Source organism: Salvelinus fontinalis, chromosome 8, assembly GCF_029448725.1.
Source record: "Salvelinus fontinalis isolate EN_2023a chromosome 8, ASM2944872v1, whole genome shotgun sequence".
In the NCBI taxonomy this organism is placed as follows: Eukaryota; Metazoa; Chordata; class Actinopteri; order Salmoniformes; family Salmonidae; genus Salvelinus; species Salvelinus fontinalis.
The window spans coordinates 15220428-15244293 of record NC_074672.1 but is presented as its reverse complement, the minus strand read 5'-3'; the positions used below and the strand labels follow the sequence as shown (position 1 = coordinate 15244293).

The window sequence follows — 23866 nt, the reverse complement described above, 5'->3', positions numbered from 1 at the left end:
TCTTGGAATGGCCTAGTCAAAGCCCAGACCTCAATCCAATTGAGAATCTGTGGTATGACTTAAAGATTGCTGTACACCAGAAAAACCCATTAAACTTGAAGGAGCTAGAGTAGTTTTGACTTGAAGAATGGGAAAAAAAATCCCAGTGGCTAGATGTAGAGACATACCCCAAGCGAGGTGCAGCTGTAATTGCTGCAAAAGGTGGCTCTGCAAAGTATTGACCTTGGGGGGGGGGGGGGGGGGTTGAATAGTTATGCATGCTCAAGTTACCCGTTTTGCATCATTTTGCATCTTCAAAGTGGTAGGCATGTTGTGTAAATCAAATAATACAAATCCCCCCCAAACAATCTATTTTAATTCCAGGTTGTAAGGCAACAAAATGCCAAGGGTGGTGAATACTTTCGCAAGCCACTGTAACAATCTCGCTCAACATGATAAGGGTGTATTCTAAAGCTAGCATGTGGTGCTGTGAAGAGATTTGATGGTATCTCCAGAGATTTCTTTATCTCCTAGCTAATAAAGACACAGCACTGCAAACAAAATCGTCATTCACAATTATACCATTCATCAGCTTTTATGGTAAAAGGGCAATTCTTGGAATTAATTGGTAGAAAACTAAAATACAATATATTAAAGTGTTTTAATAAGGTTGATAATAATTCATTATCCAGATACTTTATCCAGAATTATTCCACTTGTTCTGCTGGTCTCACTCATTCTCTATGATAACAAAGTTACATCTCAAAGGACTAAAAGATCATATAATAGATGTCATTTAGCAGACGCTTTTATCCAAAGCGACTTACAGTCATGCGTACATTTTTTATGTATAGGTGGTCCTGGGAATTGAACGCAATATGCTGACGTTGCCACTGCCAGCGCCATACTCTACCAACTGAGCTTCAAAGACCAAGACCCCTACAGAGGACCAAGATATAGTGGAATGGTTGTGTTGTGTCCAGTGTATAGGAAAATAAGAGAGCAGTACTTACTCTGTCCACAGATGGGGCCATTGAAGCCTAAGGGACACACACAGTGGCCATTCACACAGCTGCCTCCATTCTGGCACTGGTCACTGCTCTGGCAGGTGTCCCTCACCACCTCACAGCGCTCACCTGGAGAGGACACAGGGTCAGGGGTTAGAAGGGTCAAAGTGGCATCAGGAGGACAGATACACCTTATTTGCTAAATAGTTAACCAATAGCTTCCCGGACTGACCCATCTTTGCACAAACTCATCACATACGCTGCTGCTACTCTTTATTATCTATCCTGTTGCCTAGTCACTTTATCCCTACCTATATGTACATTACCAGTCAAAAGTTTGGACACCTACTCATTACAGGGTTTCTTTATTTTTACTATTTTCTACATTGTAGAAGAGTGAAGATATCAAAACTAAACTCAGCAAAAAAAGAAACGTCCCCTTTTCAGGACCCCGTCTTTCAAAGATAATTCGTAAAAATCCAAAATCCAAATCCTGTTTCCCATGCTTTTTCAATGAACCATAAACAATTAATGAACATGCACCTGTGGAACGGCTGTTAAGACACTAACAGCTTACAGACGATAGGCAATTAAGGTCACAGTTATGAAAACTTAGGACACTAAAGAGGCCGTTCTACTGACTCTGAAAAACACCAAAAGAAAGGGTCCCTGCTCATCTGCGTGAACGTGCCTTAGGCATGCTGCAAGGAGGCATGAGAACTGCAGATGTAGCCAGGGCAATAAATTGCAATGTCCGTACTGTGAGACGCCTAAGACAGCGCTACAGGGAGACAGAACGGACAGCTGATCATCCTCGCAGTGGCAGACCACGTGTAACATCACCTGCACAGGATCGGTACATCTGAACATCACACCTGTGGGACAGGTACAGGATGGCAACAACAACTGCCCGAGTTACACCAGGAACGCACAATCCCTCCATCAGTGCTCAGACTGTCCGCAATAGGCTGAGAGAGGCTGGACTGAGGGCTTGTAGGCCTGTTGTAAGGCAGGTCCTCACCAGACATCACCAGCAACAACATTGCCTATGGGCACAAATCCACCGTCGCTGGACCAGACAGGACTGGCAAAAATTGCTCTTCAATGACGAGTCGCGGTTTTGTCTCACCAGGGGTGATGGTCAGATACGCGTTTATCATAGAAGGAATGAGTGTTACACTGAGGCCTGTACTCTGGAGCGGGATTGACTTGTAGATGAAGGGTCTGTCATGGTCTGGGGCGGTGTGTCACAGCATCATCGGACTGAGCTTGTCGTCATTGCAGGCAATGTCAACGCTGTGCCTTACAGGGAAGACATCCTCCTCCCTCATGTGGTACCCTTCCTGCAGGCTCATCCTGACATGACCCTCCAGCATGACAATGCCACCAGCCATACTGCTCGTTCTGTGTGTGATTTCCTGCAAGACAGGAATGTCAGTGTTCTGCCATGGCCAGCGAAGAGTCCGGTTCTCAATCCCATTGAGCATGCATGGGTCCTGTTGGATCGGAGGGTGAGGGCTAGGGCCATTCCCCCCAGAAATGTCCTGGAACTTGCAGGTGCCTTGGTGGAAGAGTGGGGTAACATCTCACAGCAAGAACTGGCAAATGTGGTGCAGTCCATGAGGAGGAGATGCACTGAAGTACTTAATGCAACTGGTGGCCACATCAGATACTGACTGTTACTTTTGATTTTGACCCCCCCCCCCTTTGTTCAGGGACACATTATTCCATTTCTATTAGTCACATGTCTGTGGAACTTGTTCAGTTTATGTCAGTTGTTGAATTTTATGTTCATACAAATATTTACACACGTTAAGTTTGCTGAAAATATTAGCAGTTGACAGTGAGAGGACGTTTCTTTTTTTGCTGAGTTTATGAAATAGCACATATGGAATCATGTAGTAACCACAAAAGTGTTAAACAAATAAAAATATATTTTATATTTGAGATTCTTCAAAGTAGACACCCTTTTCCTTGATTTGACTGGTACTGTATATACAAAAGTATGTGGACACTCCTTGAAATTAGTGGAGATTTATTTTGCTGACAGGTGTATTAAATCGAACACACAGACATGCAATCTCCATAGACAAACATTGGCAGTAGAATAGCCCATACTGAAAAGCTCAGTGACTTTCAACTTGGCACTGTCATAGGATGCCACCTTTCCAAGTCATTCTGTCAAATTTCTGCCCTGCTGGAGCTACCCGGTCAACTGTAAGTGCTGTTATCGTGAAGCAGAAACATCTAGGAGCAACATCGGCTCAGCCGCGAAGTGGTAGAACACACAAGCTCACAGAACGGGGAATGCTGAGTGCTGAAGAGTGTAAAAATCACCTTTTCTCGTGGCAACATTCACTGCCGAGTTCCAAACTGCCTCTGGAAGCAACGTCAGCACACAAACTGTTTGCCGGGAGCTTCTTGAAATGGGGTTCCATGGTCGAGCAGCCACACACAAGCTTAAGATCACCATGTACAATGCCAAGCTTTGGCTGGAGTGGTGTAAAGCTCACTAACATTGGACTCTGGAGCAGTGGAAACGCGTTCCCTGGAGTGCTGAATCACGTTTCACCATCTGGCAATTCGATGGACAATCTGAGTTTGGCGGATGCCAGGAGAATGCTACCTACCCCAATGCATAGTGCCAACTGTAAAGTTTGGTGGAGGAGGTATAATGGCCTGAGGCTGGCTGTTTTTCATGGTTCAAGCTAGGCCCCTTAGTTCCAGTGAAGGGAAATCTTAACGCAACAGCATACAGACATTCTAGACAATTCCAACTTTGTGGCAACAGTTTGGGGAAGGCCATTTCCTGTTCCAGCATGACAATGCCCCTGTGCACGAAGCGAGGTCCATACAGAAATGATTTGTCGAGGTTGGCGTGGAAGAAGTTGACTGGCCTGCACAAAGCCCTGACCTCAACTCCATCGAACAACTTTGGGATGAATTGGAATGCCGACTGCGAGCCAGGCCTAATCACCCAACATCAGTGTCCGACCTCACTACTGCTCTTGTGGCTGAATGAAAGCAAGTCCCTGTAGCAATGTTTCAACATCTAGTGGAAATCCTTCTCATAAAAGTGTAGGCTGTTATAGCAGCAAAGGGAGGACCAACTCCATATTAATGCACATAATTTTGGAATGAGACGCACAACAAGCAGGTGTCCACATACTTTTGGTCTTGTAGTGTATCTACCTTAATTACCTCATATTCCTTCATATCAACTAGGTACTGGTACCCTGTGTATATAACCAAGTTATCGCTGTATTTATTTATTGTGTTATTATCTTTCTATTATATATATTTTTTTATGTATCTCTGCATTGTTTGGAGGGCCCGTAAGTAGGCATTTTACTGCTAGTCTACCCATGTTGTTCACAAAGCATGTGACAAATACAATTGATTTGGTAAATGCTATTATCAGAATAGAATAGGGTTATTGAATTCCAATTCTTAAATCAATGTATGGCATATAGCTCGATCCAAACTGAAATCCCATACATTGTACGTCATTTAACATTTATAATGGACTCACCCTCGAAGCCATCCTTGCAGAGACACTGGTATTCATACTCAGCACTGTGCATGCATCTCGCCCCGTTCAGACAGGGGTTGCGGTCACAGGGACTGTTGCCCTTACACTGGACGATGGCCATGCTCTCTGTGAAGCTGTAGGACAGGTCCACCTTCTTACCATTGATGGACACCTGGACAAGGGACAAGGGACAATACATGGTAGAGGTTAAAGGTCATGTCAAATTGTCAGGGAAAAGAAGACATTTTGTTTTCCCCCTCTATTGTACACGGATATTCTCTGACTGTTCTGTGACTGGATATCCGACGTGACATTGGAGGCACTAAGGTGATAATAAACATGACATTAGCGATTATGAATGGTAATAAAGGGAATCATGAATCGCCATGTGTCTCTCTCACTGTGTGTTGAGCTCACCTCTCCTACGCATCCATTAAAGATGTCACTGATGTTAAGGGCCTTGGGTACGATCTCAATATTGGGGACTCCTCCCAGGTACATGGGGGTGTGGATGTTCAGGCCCTGGGCCTTGCCTGGCGACGACCTCCTGACCTCCCGGCCACCGTCAACCGTCAGAGAGCCATCCTTGTCGAGGCGCCCGGCTTCCACGTGGTGCCACTGGCCAAGGGTGACCGGCTCAGGACTGCGCAGTACGGCTTGGCCTGGAAACAAAGACAGTAGTAGCATGGTTTCCACCATGTCTGAGCGCGTCAGTGCTTTCTAGTGCCTTGATAGTTTCCTTTCCACTGTTAATGGGTGCCTGAGAGCTGCTTAGTGTGAAAACTAGGCCAATGAAACAGCGGAGATACTTAAACCAGAGACAACAGATTCCCTGATCATATCGGTCAACAGAGTTTCAGTGTTTGGAGCCTCGATCTATAAGTTAAGATTCAAGAATCTATGGCAAAGCCATAAAAAGCTGTTAGCTTGAAAACGAAAAGATAACAGTCGGAGAGGATACACCAGGATGAGTAGCTATCACAGTACACACGTAACATAGCAGTATTCTATATATATATATACATTTTATTATAAACTGGGTAGTTCCAGTCCTGAATGCTGATTGGCTGGAAGCATTGGTATATCAGACCGTATACCATGGGTATGACAGAACATTTATTTTTACTGCTCTACTTACGTTGGTAGCCAGTTGATAATAGCAATAAGGCAACTCGGGGGTTTGTGGTATATTGCCAATATACCACGGCTAAGGGCTGTATCCAGGCACTCTTCGTTGCGTCGTGCGTAAGAACAATCCTTAGCTGTGGTATATTGGCCATATACCACACCCCCTCGGGCCTTATTGCTTAATTATAATGTGTCTTTATGCTCTTACCAGTCCCCAGTTCATAGCAGAATTGCACGTATCCGTCTACCATCTCCAGGGAGACAAAGTCCTCCGTCTTCATCTTCTTGCCCATGCTGAAGAACATCAGGCCGTCCAGTTTCATGGGTTTGAACTCCATCTCGATGCGCAGATCGTTGTGGATGTTGGTCAGAGGAGGGTACGCAATGTACGATTCCAAACCATCAAACAGGGGAGTAGTCACCAATTCACCTAGAGGAAACAAACATCAACAAGATGTTGAGATCTTACGTGACCAAAATGCCTAAAAACAAACAGGATAGAGAGAATATCTATTATATCTAGTAAGGTGTGATTATGCCTCAATTGCAATGCAGGAAAGTGGTTTCCCTTACCGTCCATGCACTTGTTTCCAGACTTGCCCAGGTGGCATCGACAGTCATAGCCCAGGGTGTTCTGACGGTTGATGCAGGTGGCGTCCGGTCCACAAGCCTCTGGGTGGCAGTGCAGGGAGGAGTGGTGCTGGCAGTTACTCCCCGTGTATCCTCTGGGACAGCTACACTTGTACAGACTGGCCTTAGAGTCCTGGCACATCCCTCCATTCTGAAACACAACACAATCAATGAATGAACGCATCAATGTATTTTTCAAGCGGGGTCTGAGGACGTGGTTGTCAGCTGACCTGACAGGGGTGGTCAGTGCAGACGGGACAGTTGGACACGCCTGTGGAGCTGCGCTCCAGATCCTTGAAGATGATCTCATCACCTTGGATGACCAGCTTACGGATGCACCCTGGATAGAACCAAGGACAAGGACCGATGGGAACATTCCAAAACAGTGATCAGCAAAGTCTTGTTTACTGTTAAGAAATAACCAGTTACCAAAAAAACAAATAACTGCATGTTATAAATGTGTATCTACTGTTCCCTGAAATATGGGACATTTGTGTTGTACCAGGTGTTCTGGTTGAAAGTGAACAATGAGCGATCTCTTACCGACAAAGCCGGTCTTGAGGCCAGCTGTCTTGGCCAGGAGGGTGTAATTGGGGTAACCACCCACATACAACTCCTCGTTCAGATCCAGCCCCTGGAACTTTCCCTGTGATACAAGACAGGAAACAGTGTTCAAGGATTCATCTCCTTGATACTGTATGTACTTTGTAGGAACTCAACAGTCTTTAAAAACTTCTTGTCAATAGGGGGAGCTGTTAGCACTTTGTAATAATGACGTTCCCAAATTAAACTGCCTCGTACTCAATTCTTGCTTGTACAATATGCATATTATTATTACTATTGGATAGAAAACACTCTCTAGTTTCTAAAACCGTTTGAATTATATCTGTGAGTGAAACAGAACTGGACTTACAATTTTCCTATGTGTATGTGAGAATGCCAAATTTTGCTAGCTGCTCTGAGACCTGTGTATAAATCTGCCTGTCTTTTATTGGTTGAGATGCACTGCATACGCCTTCTCCTGGATGTTAGCGAATAGGGAGACTTGAAATGGAGTCTCTACGTAGATCTCAAAGGTTATAAATCACTTGGCAAAGACGTGTCTGTTCTTTTCCCTCTTCGCTCTGACGCACTGAGGACCTTGGCATATTGTACTAGAACCATCGGTTATAGATCTTAGAAATTTCCGGCTGTGTTTTTATTCGATATAGGCTTTAAAGACATCATAATCTTGTTATTTTAAACCGAATTATATCAGTTTATGTCAGTATATTGCGATTTTCGGGTATTTCATTTCCTGGCGTTCTAGGGGGTTGGGTATCTCTCTCTCTCTCATGCTAATGTTTACTGCTAATTGCAACGTTGAAGAGGACGTTATACAACCTAGCAACTATTCATTTGGACAAAGGACACATTTCCCAAGATTCTGATGAGAGTTCATCAAAAAGTGAGAACTATTTATGCTGATAATTCGTTGTTCTGTTGAAAAATGTCAAATGCATAAGCCGCCATTAATTGCAGTGCAGCCTCGCTTTATCGCACGCTGTATTTTGAAGTAACGTTAATTTAAAAAATGTAACCCAGCGATTGCATTAAGAACGAATTTGTCTTTCAATTGCTGTCCAACCTGTATTTTTTAGTCAAGTTTTGGAATAGTTACTGATTAGAATAGGTGCCTCTCCACAGATTTCTCCTGACATTTTCTGGGCAGCTTTGCTACTTTCCTCCTTGTATAACCACGATTTGTGGCGCTAAATATGCACATTTTCGAACAAACTCTATATGCATTGTGTAATATGATGTTATAGGACTGTCATCTGAAGAATTCTGAGAAGGTTAGTGAAAAAATTAATATATTTTGGTGGTTTATACGTTATCGCTATTTTGGCTTGAATCATTGCTGTTGTGATGTTTGCTATTGTGGTAAGCTAATATAACGCTATATTGTGTTTTCGCTGTAAAACACTTAGAAAATCTGAAATATTGGCTGGATTCACAAGATCTGTGTCTTTCATTTGCTGTACGCTGTGTATTTTTAAGAAATGTTTTATGATGAGTAATTAGCTAATACACGATGGTCTCTGTAGTTATTCTAGTTGCTTTGGTGAGAGTTGTGATGGTGGCTGCAATGGTAAACTATGATTTATACCTGAAATATGCACATTTTTCTAACAAAACATATTTATTGTATAGCATATGTTATCAGACTGTCATCTGATGAAAGTGTTTCTTGGTTAGTGGCTATTTATATCTTTATTTGGTCGAATTTGTGATAGCTACTGATGCAGTAAGAAAAGGGTGGAGTAAAAAAAGTGGTGTCTTTTGCTAACGTGGTTAGCTAATAGATTTACATATTGTGTCTTCCCTGTAAAACATTTTAAAAATCAGAAATGATGGCTGGATTCACAAGATGTGTATCTTTCATTTGGTGTCTTGGACTTGTGATTTCATGAACATTTTATTATATGATATCCCTGTGGCTTTAGGCTAGGCTATGCTAGTCAGCTTTTTTGATGGGGGGGGTCCCGGATCCGGGTTTGTGACTCGTTAGAGGTTAACTGACTATGTGAAACTACATGGGAGCGTCTGTTGGATATTCTCTTTGAATGAATGACATTGTTGAACAGTCTCGGGCTCTAAAAAAATTAGAGTGTGACACTACCTGTGAGCTCCCATTGACGGGGGCCTCCCTGTCCACTATGATGGAGCCCTGGGTTTGGTTGCGGTAGAGCTCTATGGTATGGAACTCTCCCAGTTTGATGGGGGTGGGGTAGCGGATGGTGGCCATGCCAGAACCCACGTCAAACCTGTCAGGAGAAAACAGTTCAGGTTAGCGTTATCGCTATCATTGTCGTTTTTGCCATCATTATTGTGATTGCCATTATCATCAGCTAATTTTAACAGAGACTAATGACAGTTCAAGTTACCATTCATCAATAGCTTGTTTATTCTTACACATTGAGCTCATATAGTGTTCATAGTGCGCCAGAATGACAGCCAGGTGCTCACCTGAACTCAGGCCTGCCTCCCACCAGCCCCAGAGAGATAAAATCTGCTCCCATGGTCCTCTTCTGTCCATTGTAGATGATCATACCTGGTGGACCAGTGGATGTACAGTTAGCTTGGTACAAACCCTCGCCCCCTGGAGCCAGTCAGAGAAAAACAGTTCCCCTGGCACCAAGAGGGGAGCTGAGGTCACTCAAAGAGGGCCAAGGGCCAAGCTTGAGACAGTCAAAGCCAGGTTCTAGTATCTGCTGCCCTGGGGCATCGCTCTGCTCTGTATCAAACTTGTCCGTCTTTCTGGTTTGATCCATCTCTGCCTTCACACGGGCTGCATGCCAGCGACACATGCTCTGCTAAACTCTGCCCAACCAGCACTGCAACCATCATCAGCAAGGTCAAAGCAGTCTAAAACCATGCCTCCTCCTCATAAACGTATCCATAACATCTACCTTTCAGAGCCATAGAGGTTATAGCAGAGAGATTTCTTAAATGTGGCACAATTGTTTTTTGGGGGGGATAGTTTACTCTGTACAGCTTCCATGAGCTAGTATGGAAGTTGTTATCAGAGTATGTGTGTCACCTATTGAAGCACCCCACCTCGCTGGTGGTACTGTACTCTTTACTAGCTTCAGAATTGCGAAGCCACATACAGTACTGTCCAATCTTCATTATGAGGCCTAATCACTGTATAGGCTAATAAGACATTCATTTTGCAATAATAAAGCTTGTCTTTAGAAGCAGCAGGGCAGTCTTGTAGGTAGAAGCTGATGCATAGAGATGAAATGGATTGTAATGATGGCCTCATACTGTCCTCATCAATAGGCCAAAAACGAATGGAATGACGAGCGGGGGGGGGCTGCCAATACAACCATCATGCCTGAATGATTCATGCCTGACCATTCTTCAATAGGCTTCTATCTCACAGCCATCAGCTGTGCTCTACATTAGGATGCATTATGGTAAGGTAAAAGGTCAACATCACTGGTGGCTTTTCTGGCTTCTCAGCCCAAAAAGCATCACCTGCATCAGTCCTGAGTGTGTGAGCTCAACCACTGTGACTCACCCGCATAGAGGATGAGACCTAAACACCGCATGGGTGAGAAGAGAGGGAGTGTGTGGAGTGACAGAAGAAGAGGGGGGTGAAATCGTGTGAAAAAACATGACACACGGCAAAAAAAACAAAAACAAGGAAAGAGAACGTACTCAACGACACAAAGACATAACAGATGCAGTCAGGATCACTGTAGTCCGTGAAACTATCTTCAAAGCAAAAGTTGCAAATCCACTGGTGCAGAGAAAGCTATTTTTCAGTACATAAGTCTGACTGTAATTGACTACAGCCTCACCATCAGGATTGTCTGGCCTGAAGCTAATCTTGATGCTGAAGGACTTGTAGGCGTTCTTGATGGTGGGCAGAGTGAGATAGGACAGGGGCTCCTGGGTGAAATAGGGCATCACTCGATCTGTAGAGATAAAGTATGGAGAATCGTAGAGTTAGATACTGGCAATATCGAAAGTTCCCCTCCGATTGAGCTTACTGCCTATGAACTAGAGATAAGGGACGGGGAACCATGGAGTTGGATACTGGCAATAATGTTACAGTTGAAGTCGGAAGTTTACATACACTTAGGTTTGAGTCATTAAAACTCGTTTTTCAACCCCTCCACAAATTTCTTGTTAACAAACTATAGTTTTGCCAAGTTGGTTAGGACATCTACTTTGTGCATGACACAAGTAATTTATCCAACAATTGTTCACAGACAGATTATTTCACTGTATCACAATTCCAGTGGGCCAGAAGTTTACATACACTGAGTTGACTGTGCCTTTAAACAGCTTGGAAAATTCTAGAAAATTATGTCATGGCTTTAGAAGCTTCTGATAGGCTAATTGACATAATTTGAGTCAATTGGAGGTGTACCTGTGGATGTATTTCAAGGCCTACCTTCAAACTCAGTGCCTCTTTGCTTGACATCATGGGAAAATCAAAAGAAATCAGCCAAGACCTCAGATTTTTTTTTCTAGACATCCACAAGTCTGGTTCATCCTTGGGAGCAATTTCCAAATGCCTGAAGGTACCACGTGAAACTATCTTCAAACAATAGTATAGAAGTATAAACACCATGGGACCACGCAGCCGTCATACCGCTCAGGAAGGAGACGCGTTCTGTCTCCTAGAGATGAACGTACTTTGGTGCGAAAAGTGCAAATCAATCCCAGAACAACAGCAAAGGACCTTGTGAAGATGCTGGAAGAAACAGGTACAAAAGTATCTATCCACAGTAAAACGAATCCTATATCGACATAACCTGAAAGGCCGCTCAGCAAGGAAGAAGGCATTGCTCAAAAACCGCCATAAAAAAGCCAGACTACGATTTGCAACTGCACATGGGGACAAAGATAATACATTTTGGAGAAATGTCCTTTGGTCTGATGAAACAAAAACAGAACTGTTTGGCCATAATGACCATCGTTATGTTTGAAGGAAAAAGGGGGATGCTTGCAAGCCGAAGAACACCATCCCAACCGTGAAGAACAGGGGTGGTAGCATCATGTTGTGGGGGTGCTTTGGTGCAGGAGGGACTGATGCACTTCACAAAATAGATGGCATCATGAGGCAGGAAAATTATGTGGATATATTGAAGCAACATCTCAAGACATCAGTCAGGAAGTTAAAGCTTGGTTGCAAATGAGTCTTCCAAATGGACAATGACCCCATGCATACTTCTAAAGTTGTGGCAAAATGGCTTAAGGACAACAAAGTCAAGGTATTGGAGTGGCCATCACAAAGCCCTGACCTCAATCCTATAGAAAATGTGTGGGCAGAACTGAAAAAGCGTGTGCGAGCATGGAGGGATAAAAACCTGACTCAGTTACACCAGCTCTGTCAGGAGGAATGGGCCAAAGAATGGGCCAAAGTCACCCAACTTACATGTGGAAGGCTACCCGAAACATTTCACCCAAGTTAAACAATTTAAAGGCAATGCTACCAAATACTATTTGAGTGAATGTAAACTTCTGACCCACTGGGAATGTGATGAAAGAAATAAAAGCTGAAATGAATCATTCTCTCTACTATTGTTCTGACATTTCACATTCTTAAAATAGTGGTGATCCTAACTGACCTAAGACAGGGACTTTTAACTAGGATTAAATGTCAGGAATTGTGAACAACTGAGTTTAAACGTACTTGGCTAAGGTGTATGTAAACTTCCGACTTCAACTGTATATTGCCTCCCAAAGTGTGTTTCTACAGCTGACTGACCATGGACTTTGAGGGTGGTTAAGGCCTCCACTTTGCCCTGCTTGTTGGAGGCAGTGCACACGTATGTGCCAGAATCCTCGTGGGTCACTTCGGGAACCGTCAAGGTGTTGACTACCTGTCTACACTTAGGAGGGAGTTCCCCATCCAGCTAGAGAGAGAAGGACACAGAACATGTTACAAAGGGTCAAATCAGGATCCTGTTCACCAGGCACAAAGCAAATGAAATTGGTCAGAAACAGATAGGCACTCTCTTTACTAGTTTGTTGGCTACCTTGGACCATTTGATGGCAGGCACCGGGTAACCTGATGCCACACAGGGCAGGACAGCATCTGATCCTACTGTCACTTCGTTCAGCTCTGGTAGAGCTGTGATCTGGGGTAGGGCTTTACAAACAAACATCCACCAATACATCAGAGGGGACAAGGGCTATAGGAGTATGTATGTGTGTTGTGTGTGTGCGTCTTTGTGTCCGTGTGTGTTTGCATACGTACAGGCGCAGTACACTTCTCTTTCTACTCACACTGGACATGTAGGACCACCTGAGACTGCACAGAGCCCACGTTGTTGGTGGCAGTACAGCGGTACTGTCCAGCGTCAGCATCGGACACCTGCTCGATCTTCAGCATGCCTCCCTTCACCATGATGTGTGCCGGCAGGGGCCCTCCCACCCTGCTCCAGCGCACCGTGGGCTGGGGGTCGCCGATTGCCTGGCACTCAAACTCCACGGAGTTACCCACCATCACTGTTTGCACCGCGGTCCGCACGTTGATCATCACCTTGGGCAGGGCTGTAGACGGGAGAGGGTTAATACCAACATTAAATTAATGCTGGAATGGATACATTTAGGGGGTGTCAAACTCATTTTGCTCAGCAGGCCGCATTCAGTCTTCACCAAGGTCCAGAGCACTGCACCTAAAATGTTTTATATTTCCATGCCGTCAAAACTAGCAAAGAATAGTCCTCTAGCTATCGCTTTTAAAATGTTCCATGCTCCCTGACTGTCTAACATTCGTTTCATTGACTGTTAGCAGCTGGACAGATAGAAGATAGTATAAATGTAGGTCCATTTCCACTTCTACACAGTTTCGGTTTGGTTTTAGCCATTTCAATGTCAATTGAGATCGTTTCCCCACCCCCAAAATAAATAAAAATTCACTCACTTGCGGGCCAAATTGAATGAGGTCGTGTGCCGGATCTGGTTTGCGGGCAATATGTTTTATGCCCCTGATTTAGAACAGAATTATAATAGATTGCATAGAGCTGCTATACAAATTTCTCCACTGTTATAACTCAGGGTTGTGTGTCAAAACTCGTGTCAGTGTATCTCAGTGATTTTGTGGATGTTGGACCGACCTTGGATGGTGAGCTTGGCAGAGTCCTGGGCCTGGCCGTGAACACTGGTGGCTCTGCAGATGTAGATGCCCTCGTTGCGCTGCTCCAGGTTCTCAATCCTACATAAAAACACACAAATGTGTCAGCGTAAGACATATGACGAAAATGCACTTACTGATTTCACCAAGTGGGACATGATCCTGGATCATCATCTGGTTGATCCGTGATTCCTGTACGCTGGGAGTCAGGAAGCAAATTCAGGGAGTGTATTTAATTAATAAATTAACATAGACCAAAACAAGAAACACGGGTAGCGTACAGACATGAACACTGGAACAGAAACAATAACGCCTAGGAAAATAACCAAAAGGAGCGACATATATAGGGAAGGTAATCGGGCAGGTGATGGAGTCCAGGTGAGTCTGATGATGCGCTGGTGCGCGTAACGATGGTGACAGGTGTGCATAATAATGAGCAGCCTGGTGACCTTGAGAGCCGGAGAGGGAGTATACACGACAGATCATCATTTAGCTGTGTTGATCCTGGATCGTATTTAAGTTGTGTTGATCCTGGATCATCTTTAAGTTGTGTTGATCCTGGATCATCTTTAAGTTGTGTTGATCCTGGATCATCTTTAAGTTGTGTTGATCCAGGATCATCTTTAAGTTGTGTTGATCCTGGATCATCTTTAAGTTGTGTTGGTCCAGGATCATCTTTAAGTTGTGTTGATCCTGGATCATCTTTAAGTTGTGTTGATCCTGGATCATCTTTAAGTTGTGTTGATCCAGGATCATCTTTAAGTTGTGTTGATCCTGGATCATCTTTAAGTTGTGTTGATCCAGGATCATCTTTAAGTTGTGTTGATCCTGGATCATCTTTAAGTTGTGTTGATCCTGGATCATCTTTAAGTTGTGTTGATCCTGGATCATCTTTAAGTTGTGTTGATCCTGGATCATCTTTAAGTTGTGTTGATCCTGGATCATCTTTAAGTTGTGTTGATCCTGGATCGTAATTAAGTTAGGTTAATTCTGGACCCTCATTTATTTGTGTTGATCATTATAGGTATTTTGACTGCCTGCTGTGAGGTGTCTCTCCTGGTGGAGGTGACTCACCTCAGCACCCCATCTTTGATGTGATGGTTGGGGGGCAGGGCTCCTCCCTCCTTCAGCCACTCCATGGTGGTCCCCAGGCCTCCTGCAGCAGAGCAGGTAAACTCTACAGCACTACCCCGGGCCTTTACCTCCACCTGAGGAGACACACGCACTGCCAGGGGGGCTACACACACATCCAAACATCCACACACCCACACAAACACATTCTGTTTTGAGTTCTCAGTCGCATGGCTTTTAGGTATGCTTCTCATGAAAGGATTTCCCATTGCAAAGTAATTGAGCTGTCGGTCTCAATTTGGTTTGCAAAATAAGAACAGACAAAGTTGTAACTGAGCACAGTACTTACACCTGACAGTGACTTTGGCATGTGCTTCGCTGGTGCCCACTTTGTTGGTGGCAACACACTTGTAGGTGCCAGCGTCCTCGGGTATGGCTAGGTTAATCTGGAGGTCTCCTCCTTGGACGTCGGCCCTGGTGGACAGGCTGCCGTTCAGCTTGGTCCACTGGAAGAGCAGGGGGGGAGTACCATGGGCCAGGCACTGCAGGCGTATCACCTCGCCCACACGCACTGCCACGTCGTCGGGCAGGGAGGTGGCATAGGGAGGTGCTGCGTACCCGAGACACGGAGGGTTAGAGAGTAGAGACAGGGACTGGTATTGAGACGTTAGGATGATTTGAACATGACCTGACCTGTTCACCGGACGTGCTACCTTGTCCCGGACCTGCTGTTTTCGACTCTCTCTCTACCGCACCTGCTGTCTCGACCTCTGAATGCTCGGCTATGAAAAGCCAACTGACATTTACTCCTGAGGTACTGACCTGTTGCACCCTTGACAACCAATGTGATTATTATTTGACCCTGCTGGTCATCTATGGGCGTTTGAATCTCTGGCCTTAAATGGCCATGTACTCGTATAATCTCCGTCCGGCACAGCCAGATGAGGACTGGCCACTTCTCAGAGCCTGGTTCTTCTCTAGGTTTCTTCCTAGGTTCCTGCCTTTCTAGGAAGTTTTTCCTAGCCACCGTGCTTCTGCATTGCTTGCTGTTTGGGTTTTAGGCTGGGTTTCTGTAGAGCACTTTGTGACATCTGCTGATGTAAAAAGGGCTTTATAAATACATTTTATTGATTGATTGATTGGACAATGCTACTCATGAGCGAAGCAAGGAACGGACACTGAAGACCAACATTCAGTCACAATGGCAAAGCTATGTTTCATATACACTAGTGGACCAGTTCCTTATTATCTATTTTGTGTATCGATCTTCCAGTTTACTCGTGTTCATATCTATACATACACTACCGTTCAAAAGTTTGGGTTCACTTAGAAATGTCCTTGTTTTGAAAGAAAAGCAAATGTTTTTGTCCTTTAAAATAACATCAAATTGATCAGAAATACAGTGCAGACATTGTTAACGTTGTAAATGACTATTGTAGTTGTACCCGCAAAACACCAGTCTCAACGTCAACAGTGAAGAGGCAACTCCGGGATGTTGGCCTTCTAGGCAGAGTTGCAAAGAAAAAGCCATATCTCAGACTGGTCAATAAAAAGAAAAGATAAAGATGGGCAAAAGAACACAGACACTGGACAGAGGAACTCTGCCTAGAAGGCCAGCATCCCGGAATTGCCTCTTCACTGTTGACGTTAAGACTGGTGTTTTGCGGGTACTATTTAATGAAGCTGCCAGTTGAGGACTTGTGAGGCATCTGTTTCTCAAAATAGACACTCTAATGTACTTGTCCTCTTGCTCAGTTGTGCACCGGGGCCTCCACTCCTCTTTCTATTCTGGTTAGAGCCAGTTTGCGCTGTTCTGTGAAGGGAGTAGTAACAGCGTTGTACGAGATCTTCAGTTTCTTGGCAATTTCTCGCATGGAATAGCCTTCATTTATCATCACAAGAATAGACTGATGAGTTTCAGAAGAAAGTTATTTGTATCTGGCCATTTTGAGCCTGTAATCAAATCCACAAATGCTGATGCTCCAGATATTCAACTAGTCTAAAGGACAGTTTTATTGCTTCCTTAATCAGGACAACAGTTTTCAGCTATGCTAACATAATTGCAAAAGGGTTTTCTAAAGATCAATTAGCCTTTTAAAATGATAAACTTGGATTAGCTAACACAACGTGCCATTGGAACACAGGAGTGATGGTTGCTGATAATGGGCTCTGTACGCCTATGTAGATATTCCATTAAACATCAGCCGTTTCCAGCTACAATAGTAATTTACAACATTAACAATGTCTACACTGTATTTTTGATGTTATTTTAATGGACAACAAATGGACATTAAACAAGGACATTTCTAAGTGACCACAGACTTTTGAAAAGTTGTGTAAGTGTATCCATATTTATCTTCATAGTGTTTATGTACAGACTGGGAACTTGCTTTCAATGATGAAACCAATCTATTGCTCATGATTAGCTGGCCAGACCAGCGTGCACAGATTTTGAGACTCACTCTCCACGTCCAGCATGATGGTGACTTCGGTGGTGCCCATGTTGTTGGTGGCGTTGCAGATGTACTCTCCAGAGTCTGCCCGGCCAACACTGGGCAGGATCAGCATGTTGTCCACTACCTTATGTCTCCAGGGGAGAGGGGCACGCAGCTTAGACCACGTGATCTTAGGGACAGGGAAGCCTGAAGAGTTGATTTTGAAAACACAATGAATATCAGCGTGTGAAAAGGAATTGTACAGTCAATTATTTGTCTTGCCAATTCTATGCTCTTAGCAAAGATGAGGTGACTATAACATCCATTTCCTCTCAGCTCTCATTTGCATAATATTATTTTACTTAAAAGTATTCTCTGGGGCCTCCCGGGTGGCGCAGTGGTCTAGGGCACTGCATCGCAGCGCCGGCCGCGACCGGGAGGTCCGTGGGGGCGACGCACAATTGGCCTAGCGTCGTCCGGGTTAGGGAGGGTTTGGCCGGTAGGGATATCCGTGTCTCATCGCGCTCCAGCGACTCCTATGGCGGGCCGGACGCAGTGCGCGCTAACCAAGTGGGTCAGGTGCACGGTGTTTCCTCCGACACATTGGTGCGGCTGGCTCCCGGGTTGGAGGCGCGCTGTGTTAAGAAGCAGTGCGGCTTGGTTGGGTTGTGCTTCGGAGGACGCATGGCTTTCGACCTTCGTCTCTCCCGAGCCCGTACGGGAGTTGTAGCGATGAGACAAGATAGTAATTACTAGTGATTGGATACCACGAAAATTGGGGAGAAAAGGGGGTAAAAAAAGAAAAGAAAAAAAAAAGTATTCTCTGCACTAACAAGTATCAGTACAAACAATACAACAAGTATTCTTTGCTATAGTACTCATTTGTGTAATTTAAAGTTAGTATTAGTTACCGCGAGCGTCGCATCTCAGTGTGGTGCTCTGTCCCTCCACCACCACCATGAGGGGATCGGGCACAGAGGCACGGGGCGTGACGGGCACCTGGCCAGCCCCCTCCACGATCACCTCCACCCTGGTCTCTGTGGTGCCCTCGTCGTTGCGGGCTGTGCACACGTAGGTACCACTGTCCTCTGGACGGGCCACAAGGACCTGCGGAAGGGGAACAGCATTACCGGGTCTGCCTAGCGTAGAATACATAGCACACCCTGTCATTTAGTTTAGCGCGAAAATGAATGACATCCAAATACTAGGGCAGGTTACCCAGACACAGATTAAGCCTAGTCTTACACCAAGAAGCCCTTTGAATTGAGAACCTAGGATTAAACTTGATCTGGGTTTAGGAAAACAGCCTTTAATCTTCCATGTACAGCACAAAAGCTCAGTAACAATGACTTGGAGGTTTCATAGGAAGTTGAGGATCAGGAACACAAATGCAGTACACTACCTGCATGACGGCGTTGGACTCCATGGGCACAAGGCTGCTAAGCATGGTGTTGCGGGCGCTGTCCAGTCTGTGCCATGTGACAGATGGACGTGGCTCCCCGGAAGCCTGGCACTCCAGGTTAATGGGTTCACCCATCCTGACTTGCACGGGCCCCTGAGGGGTGACGGTCGCTACAGGAGACTCTGGAAGGAAGGATGACATCATCAGGACGAACAACCATTTGGTCACTCTGTTGCCACGGCAATTACTAAGGGGGTCGTAACAGAGGGCAGATGCTCACAGTGAACCACATCAGGAACATCAACACCATATGTGTGTGTGTGTGTGTGTCTGTGTGTGCCATACCTCTGATGATCAGAGAGACGATACTCTGGGTGATTCCAAACAGGTTGGTAGCCACACAGTTGTAGGTGCCTTGGTTGCTTGGGCGGGCGTCAGCGATGGTGATGACAGTGCCGTAATGGCCAACCTTCACATTGTCTACAGAATTAAAGGTTTCATGTGGAATCTTTTAGTCTGTCAAGTACATCTCTGACAAGCAGCAACTTTGTGTGTTTGATTAAAAACATAGCTAAATATGAAGAAAATGTAACTGGATACAGACTATATTATAGTACTATATATTACTGTAGATATTGCAGGTAGTTTGCTTGTGTGGATAATGACATGATTCTGACATCTGAAATGAATATTACTAAAATACATTAAAGTACCACTTAAGTAGTTTTTTGGGGTATCGGTACTTTACTTTACTATTTATAAGTTTGACAACTTTTACTTCACTACATTCCTAAAGAAAATAATGTACTTTTTACTCCATGCATTTTCCCTTACACCCAAAAGTATTCGTTGGGTGTATTTTGAATGCTTAGCCGGACAGGAAAATTGTCCAATACATCCCTGGTCATCCCTACTGCCTCTGATCTTGCGGACTCACTAAAGGGAAAGAGGGATACCAAGTCGGTTGTACAACTGAATGCATTCAACTGAAATGTGTCTTCCGCATTTAACCCAACCCCTCTGAATTAGAGAGGTGCGGGGAGCTGCCATAATCGACATCCACGTCTTCGGCGCCGGGGAACAGTGGGTTAACTGCCTTGCTCAAGGGCAGAACAACAGATTTTTACCTTGTTAAAAGGTCAGGGATTCGATCCAGCAACCTTTCGGGTTACTGGCCCAATTCTCTAACCACTAGGTTACATGCTTCGTTTGTAAATTATGTCCGAGGGTTGTAGTGTGCCCCTTGCTATCCGTAAATTAAAAAAACATGAAAATTGGGCATCTGGTTTGCTTAATATGAGCAATTTTGATACTTAAGTATATTTTTGCAATTTCATTTACTTTTGATACTTAAGTATATTTAAAACCAAATACGTTTAGACTTTTACTCAAGTAGTATTTTACTGAGTGACTTTCACTTTTACTTGAATCCTTTTCTACTAAGGTATCTTGACTTTTAACCAAATATGAAAATTGGGTACTTTTTCCACCACTGACTAAATGCCTTTCTGCAAAAGTCGTATGAAATTGGAGCCTCCCGAGTGGCGCAGCAGTCTAAGGCACTGCATCGCAGTGCTTGAAGTGTCACTAAAGACCCAGGTTCGATCCCAGGCTGTGTTGCAGCCGGCTGCGACCGGGAGACCCATGAGGCGGCACAGGGGAGGGTTTGGCCGGCCGGGATGTCCTTGTCTCATCACGCTCTAGTGACTCCTTGTGGCAGGCCGGGCGCACGCACGCTGACTTTGGTCGCCAGCTGTACAACAGTACGGTGTTTCCTCCACACATTAGTGCGGCTGGCTTCTGGGTTAAGCGAGCAGTGTGTCAAGAAGCAGCGTGGCTTGGCAGGGTTGTGTTTCGGAGAACGCGCGGCTCTCGACCTTCGCCTCTCCTGAGTTCGTACGGTAGTCGCAGCGATTGGACAAGACTAACCACCAAAAGGGAAAAAAGTTTTTTTTTAAATAATGGGAGGGGCCTCACCAGGAAGGGGCTGATTGTTGGACAGTTTCCACTCCAGCCGTATGGGCTCTGCTCCACCGTAGACTCTGCACTTGAAGCTGGCTGACTCTCCCTGTCGCAACGATGCACTGTGGGGCTCAATGGAGATGATGGGGGTCTGCAGACCTGCTCCAGGAAACACACACCATTACAACAGGACAACATTTCCTCTACTCACTCCAGTTCACTTTGGTTCTAATCCTACAACATTTACCAGACGGTGTACTGTAAGTACCAGATCATGATACTATAGGTCTAGAGCCTCCACGGGAAGCAAATACAGAACATGAGAAACTAGAAACCCAGGAAAGTTTGAACCAGGATGAGATCAGTGTGGAATAGAAAAACATACTCTCTGAGGTCACTTTAGGGAGGGTTGGGAAAACAAACAACTGGAAAAGTACCACCGTACCTGACAAAAGGCCACTAAATAAAGTTCTCTAGAAAAACAGAAGTTCCTACTGTATATGCCTCTGGCTGCATCACTGTCATCCCTGGTGATATTAGTGGGGAGGATAGTTTCATTGTTAAGTCAGTGTACTGTCACAGAGAGAATGGCTTAGCGACTTACGAGAGGAGGTGGCAGTGACTGAGACAGAGACTGAGGCCTGACGGACAGGAGTACCAGGCCCTCCCTCCACAAGACAGATATACTTCCCAGAGTCATCGGGACCGGCAGAGAGGATACGCAGCTTGGTGCCCAGAACCTATACATACATACACACACACACACACACACACACACACACACACACACACACACACACACACACACACACACACACACACACACACACACACACACACACACACACACACACACACACACACACACACACACACACACACACACACACACACACACACACACACACACACACACACACACACACACACACAGTACATATGAGTGACTATTCAGCTGAAATAAACAGAACAAATCTTCATGACATTAACAATTGGCTTTTACTAGCTGTGCGTGTGTGTGTGTGTGTATTCCAACCTGGTGATTGGCGGACAGGCGTCCACTTTCCCTCCTCCAGGTGACAGCAGGTGGGGGGTTACCAGGGACAAAACAGTTGAGGTCCAGGCTCTGTCCCTCCTGGACGTCAGCTATGGAGGGCTGGATGGTGATGACTGACGAGATGGTGTCTCCTCCTATTGCTACACAGCAACAAACACAGGATACAGACATTTACTAAAGTTATATTACTGTCAACACACAGCAGTACTCCTCTGGGGTACGTTGACCTGGGTCGTGTTCAGTCGTGTGAAAATGTTTTGAAACAGAATGAATCAGTACTATCTGAACTTGTCCACTAAAATACAGCAGTTTTTATATATTGTTGCACAGCATTTTAAAATGTGTACCCTACTGAAAACGATCCAAGTGCGACCTCTCACCTCTATTGACGGTGACCTCGATGCGAGCCTCTGAGGATCCGATGGAGTTGGTGCCCACACACAAGTAGGTGCCAGAGTCAGACGACTTGATGTTAGGGATTAGCAGGGTGCCAATGTCTGTGCGCTCCATACTGGCCTAGAGAGGACACGGCAACGAGCAAGAAGAGGGATGAAGACTATGTCACAATGGCCTTAGACACAAAGGACTACTGTGGTATGAAGTACATGACAATGATAATGTCTCTACCCAAATCCAATAGACGAACACCATACAGACACAGTAGATGACTTACCTCTGGAGAAACACCTACTCTATAAACATTGGATTTCACAGACCACAAATGGTGCAAACAACAGACATACTTGACATGATTTTTAATCAACGAGGCAATACCAACAAAATCACATAGCAGGTGGATCTTCAGCATATATACACTGCCAAAAAAATAAAGGGAACACTTAAACAACACAATGTAACTCCAAGTCAATCACACTTCTGTGAAATCAAACTGTCCACTTAGGAAGCAACACTGATTGACAATAATGTCACATGCTGTTGTGCAAATGGAATAGACAAAAGGTGGAAATTATAAGCAATTAGCAAGACACCCCCAATAAAGGAGTGATTCTGCAGGTGGTGACCACAGACCACATCTCAGTTCCTATACTTCCTGGCTGATGTTTTGGTAACTTTTGAATGCTGGCGGTGCTCTCACTCTAGTGGTAGCATGAGATGGAGTCTACAACCCACACAAGTGGCTCAGGTAGTGCAGCTCATCCAGGATGGCACATCAATGCGAGCTGTGGCAAGAAGGTTTGCTGTGTCTGTCAGCGTAGTGTCCAGAGCATGGAGGCGCTACCAGGAGACAGGCCAGTACATCAGGAGACGTGGAGGAGGCCGTAGGAGGGCAACAACCCAGCAGCAGGACCGCTACCTCCGCCTTTGAGCAGGAGGAGCACTGCCAGAGCCCTGCAAAATGACCTCCAGCAGGCCACAAATGTGCATGTGTCTGCTCAAATGGTCAGAAACAGACTCCATGAGGGTGGTATGAGGGCCCGACGTCCACAGGTGGGGGTTGTGCTTACAGCCCAACACCGTGCAGGACGTTTGGCATTTGCCAGAGAACACCAAGATTGGCAAATTCGCCACTGGCGCCCTGTGCTCTTCACAGATTAAAGCAGGTTCACACTGAGCACATGAGCACATGTGACAGACGTGACAGAGTCTGGAGACGCTGTGGAGAACGTTCTGCTGCCTGCAACATCCTCCAGCATGACCGGTTTGGCGGTGGGTCAGTCATGGTGTGGGGTGGCATTTCTTTGTGGGGCCGCACAGCCCTCCATGTGCTCGCCAGTGGTAGCCTGACTGCCATTAGGTACCGAGATGAGATCCGCAGATTCCTTGTGAGACCATATGCTGACACATGCACATTTGTGGCCTGCTGGAGGTCATTTTGCAGGGCTCTGGCATTGCTCCTCCTGCTCAAAGGTGGAGGTAGCGGTTCTGCTGCTGGGTTGTTGCCCTCCTACGGCCTCCTCCACGTCTCCTGATGTACTGGCCTGTCTCCTGGTAGCGCCTCCATGCTCTAGACACTACGCTGACAGACACAGCAAACCTTCTTGCCACAGCTCGCATTGATGTGC

At 45.3% G+C, this 23866-nt stretch overlaps 1 protein-coding gene across 5 annotated transcripts in view; it reads right to left on the bottom strand.

Annotated features, from left to right (window-relative positions):
* The window catches only part of LOC129860676 (basement membrane-specific heparan sulfate proteoglycan core protein-like), a 160517-nt gene that overhangs the window by 10278 nt on the left and 126373 nt on the right, over positions 1-23866 (bottom strand). For 3 of the 5 annotated variants that reach the window (XM_055931307.1, XM_055931308.1, XM_055931309.1), the window contains 25 exons: positions 22223-22358; positions 21822-21982; positions 21390-21525; positions 20801-20944; positions 19169-19303; positions 18824-19005; positions 18333-18528; positions 17449-17628; positions 15336-15596; positions 14990-15152; positions 13899-13996; positions 13066-13332; positions 12816-12928; positions 12545-12692; positions 10626-10742; positions 10343-10360; positions 9286-9370; positions 8939-9083; positions 6820-6922; positions 6507-6616; positions 6220-6427; positions 5855-6076; positions 4936-5180; positions 4519-4690; positions 993-1115 (listed from right to left, as the gene is read on the bottom strand). In XM_055931307.1, the coding sequence (XP_055787282.1) occupies positions 993-1115; positions 4519-4690; positions 4936-5180; positions 5855-6076; positions 6220-6427; positions 6507-6616; positions 6820-6922; positions 8939-9083; positions 9286-9370; positions 10343-10360; positions 10626-10742; positions 12545-12692; positions 12816-12928; positions 13066-13332; positions 13899-13996; positions 14990-15152; positions 15336-15596; positions 17449-17628; positions 18333-18528; positions 18824-19005; positions 19169-19303; positions 20801-20944; positions 21390-21525; positions 21822-21982; positions 22223-22358 (3868 nt within the window). The remainder of the gene's footprint in view (positions 1-992; positions 1116-4518; positions 4691-4935; positions 5181-5854; positions 6077-6219; positions 6428-6506; positions 6617-6819; positions 6923-8938; positions 9084-9285; positions 9371-10342; positions 10361-10625; positions 10743-12544; positions 12693-12815; positions 12929-13065; positions 13333-13898; positions 13997-14989; positions 15153-15335; positions 15597-17448; positions 17629-18332; positions 18529-18823; positions 19006-19168; positions 19304-20800; positions 20945-21389; positions 21526-21821; positions 21983-22222; positions 22359-23866) is intronic. The other 2 variants (XM_055931306.1, XM_055931310.1) reach the window with 1 other exon arrangement.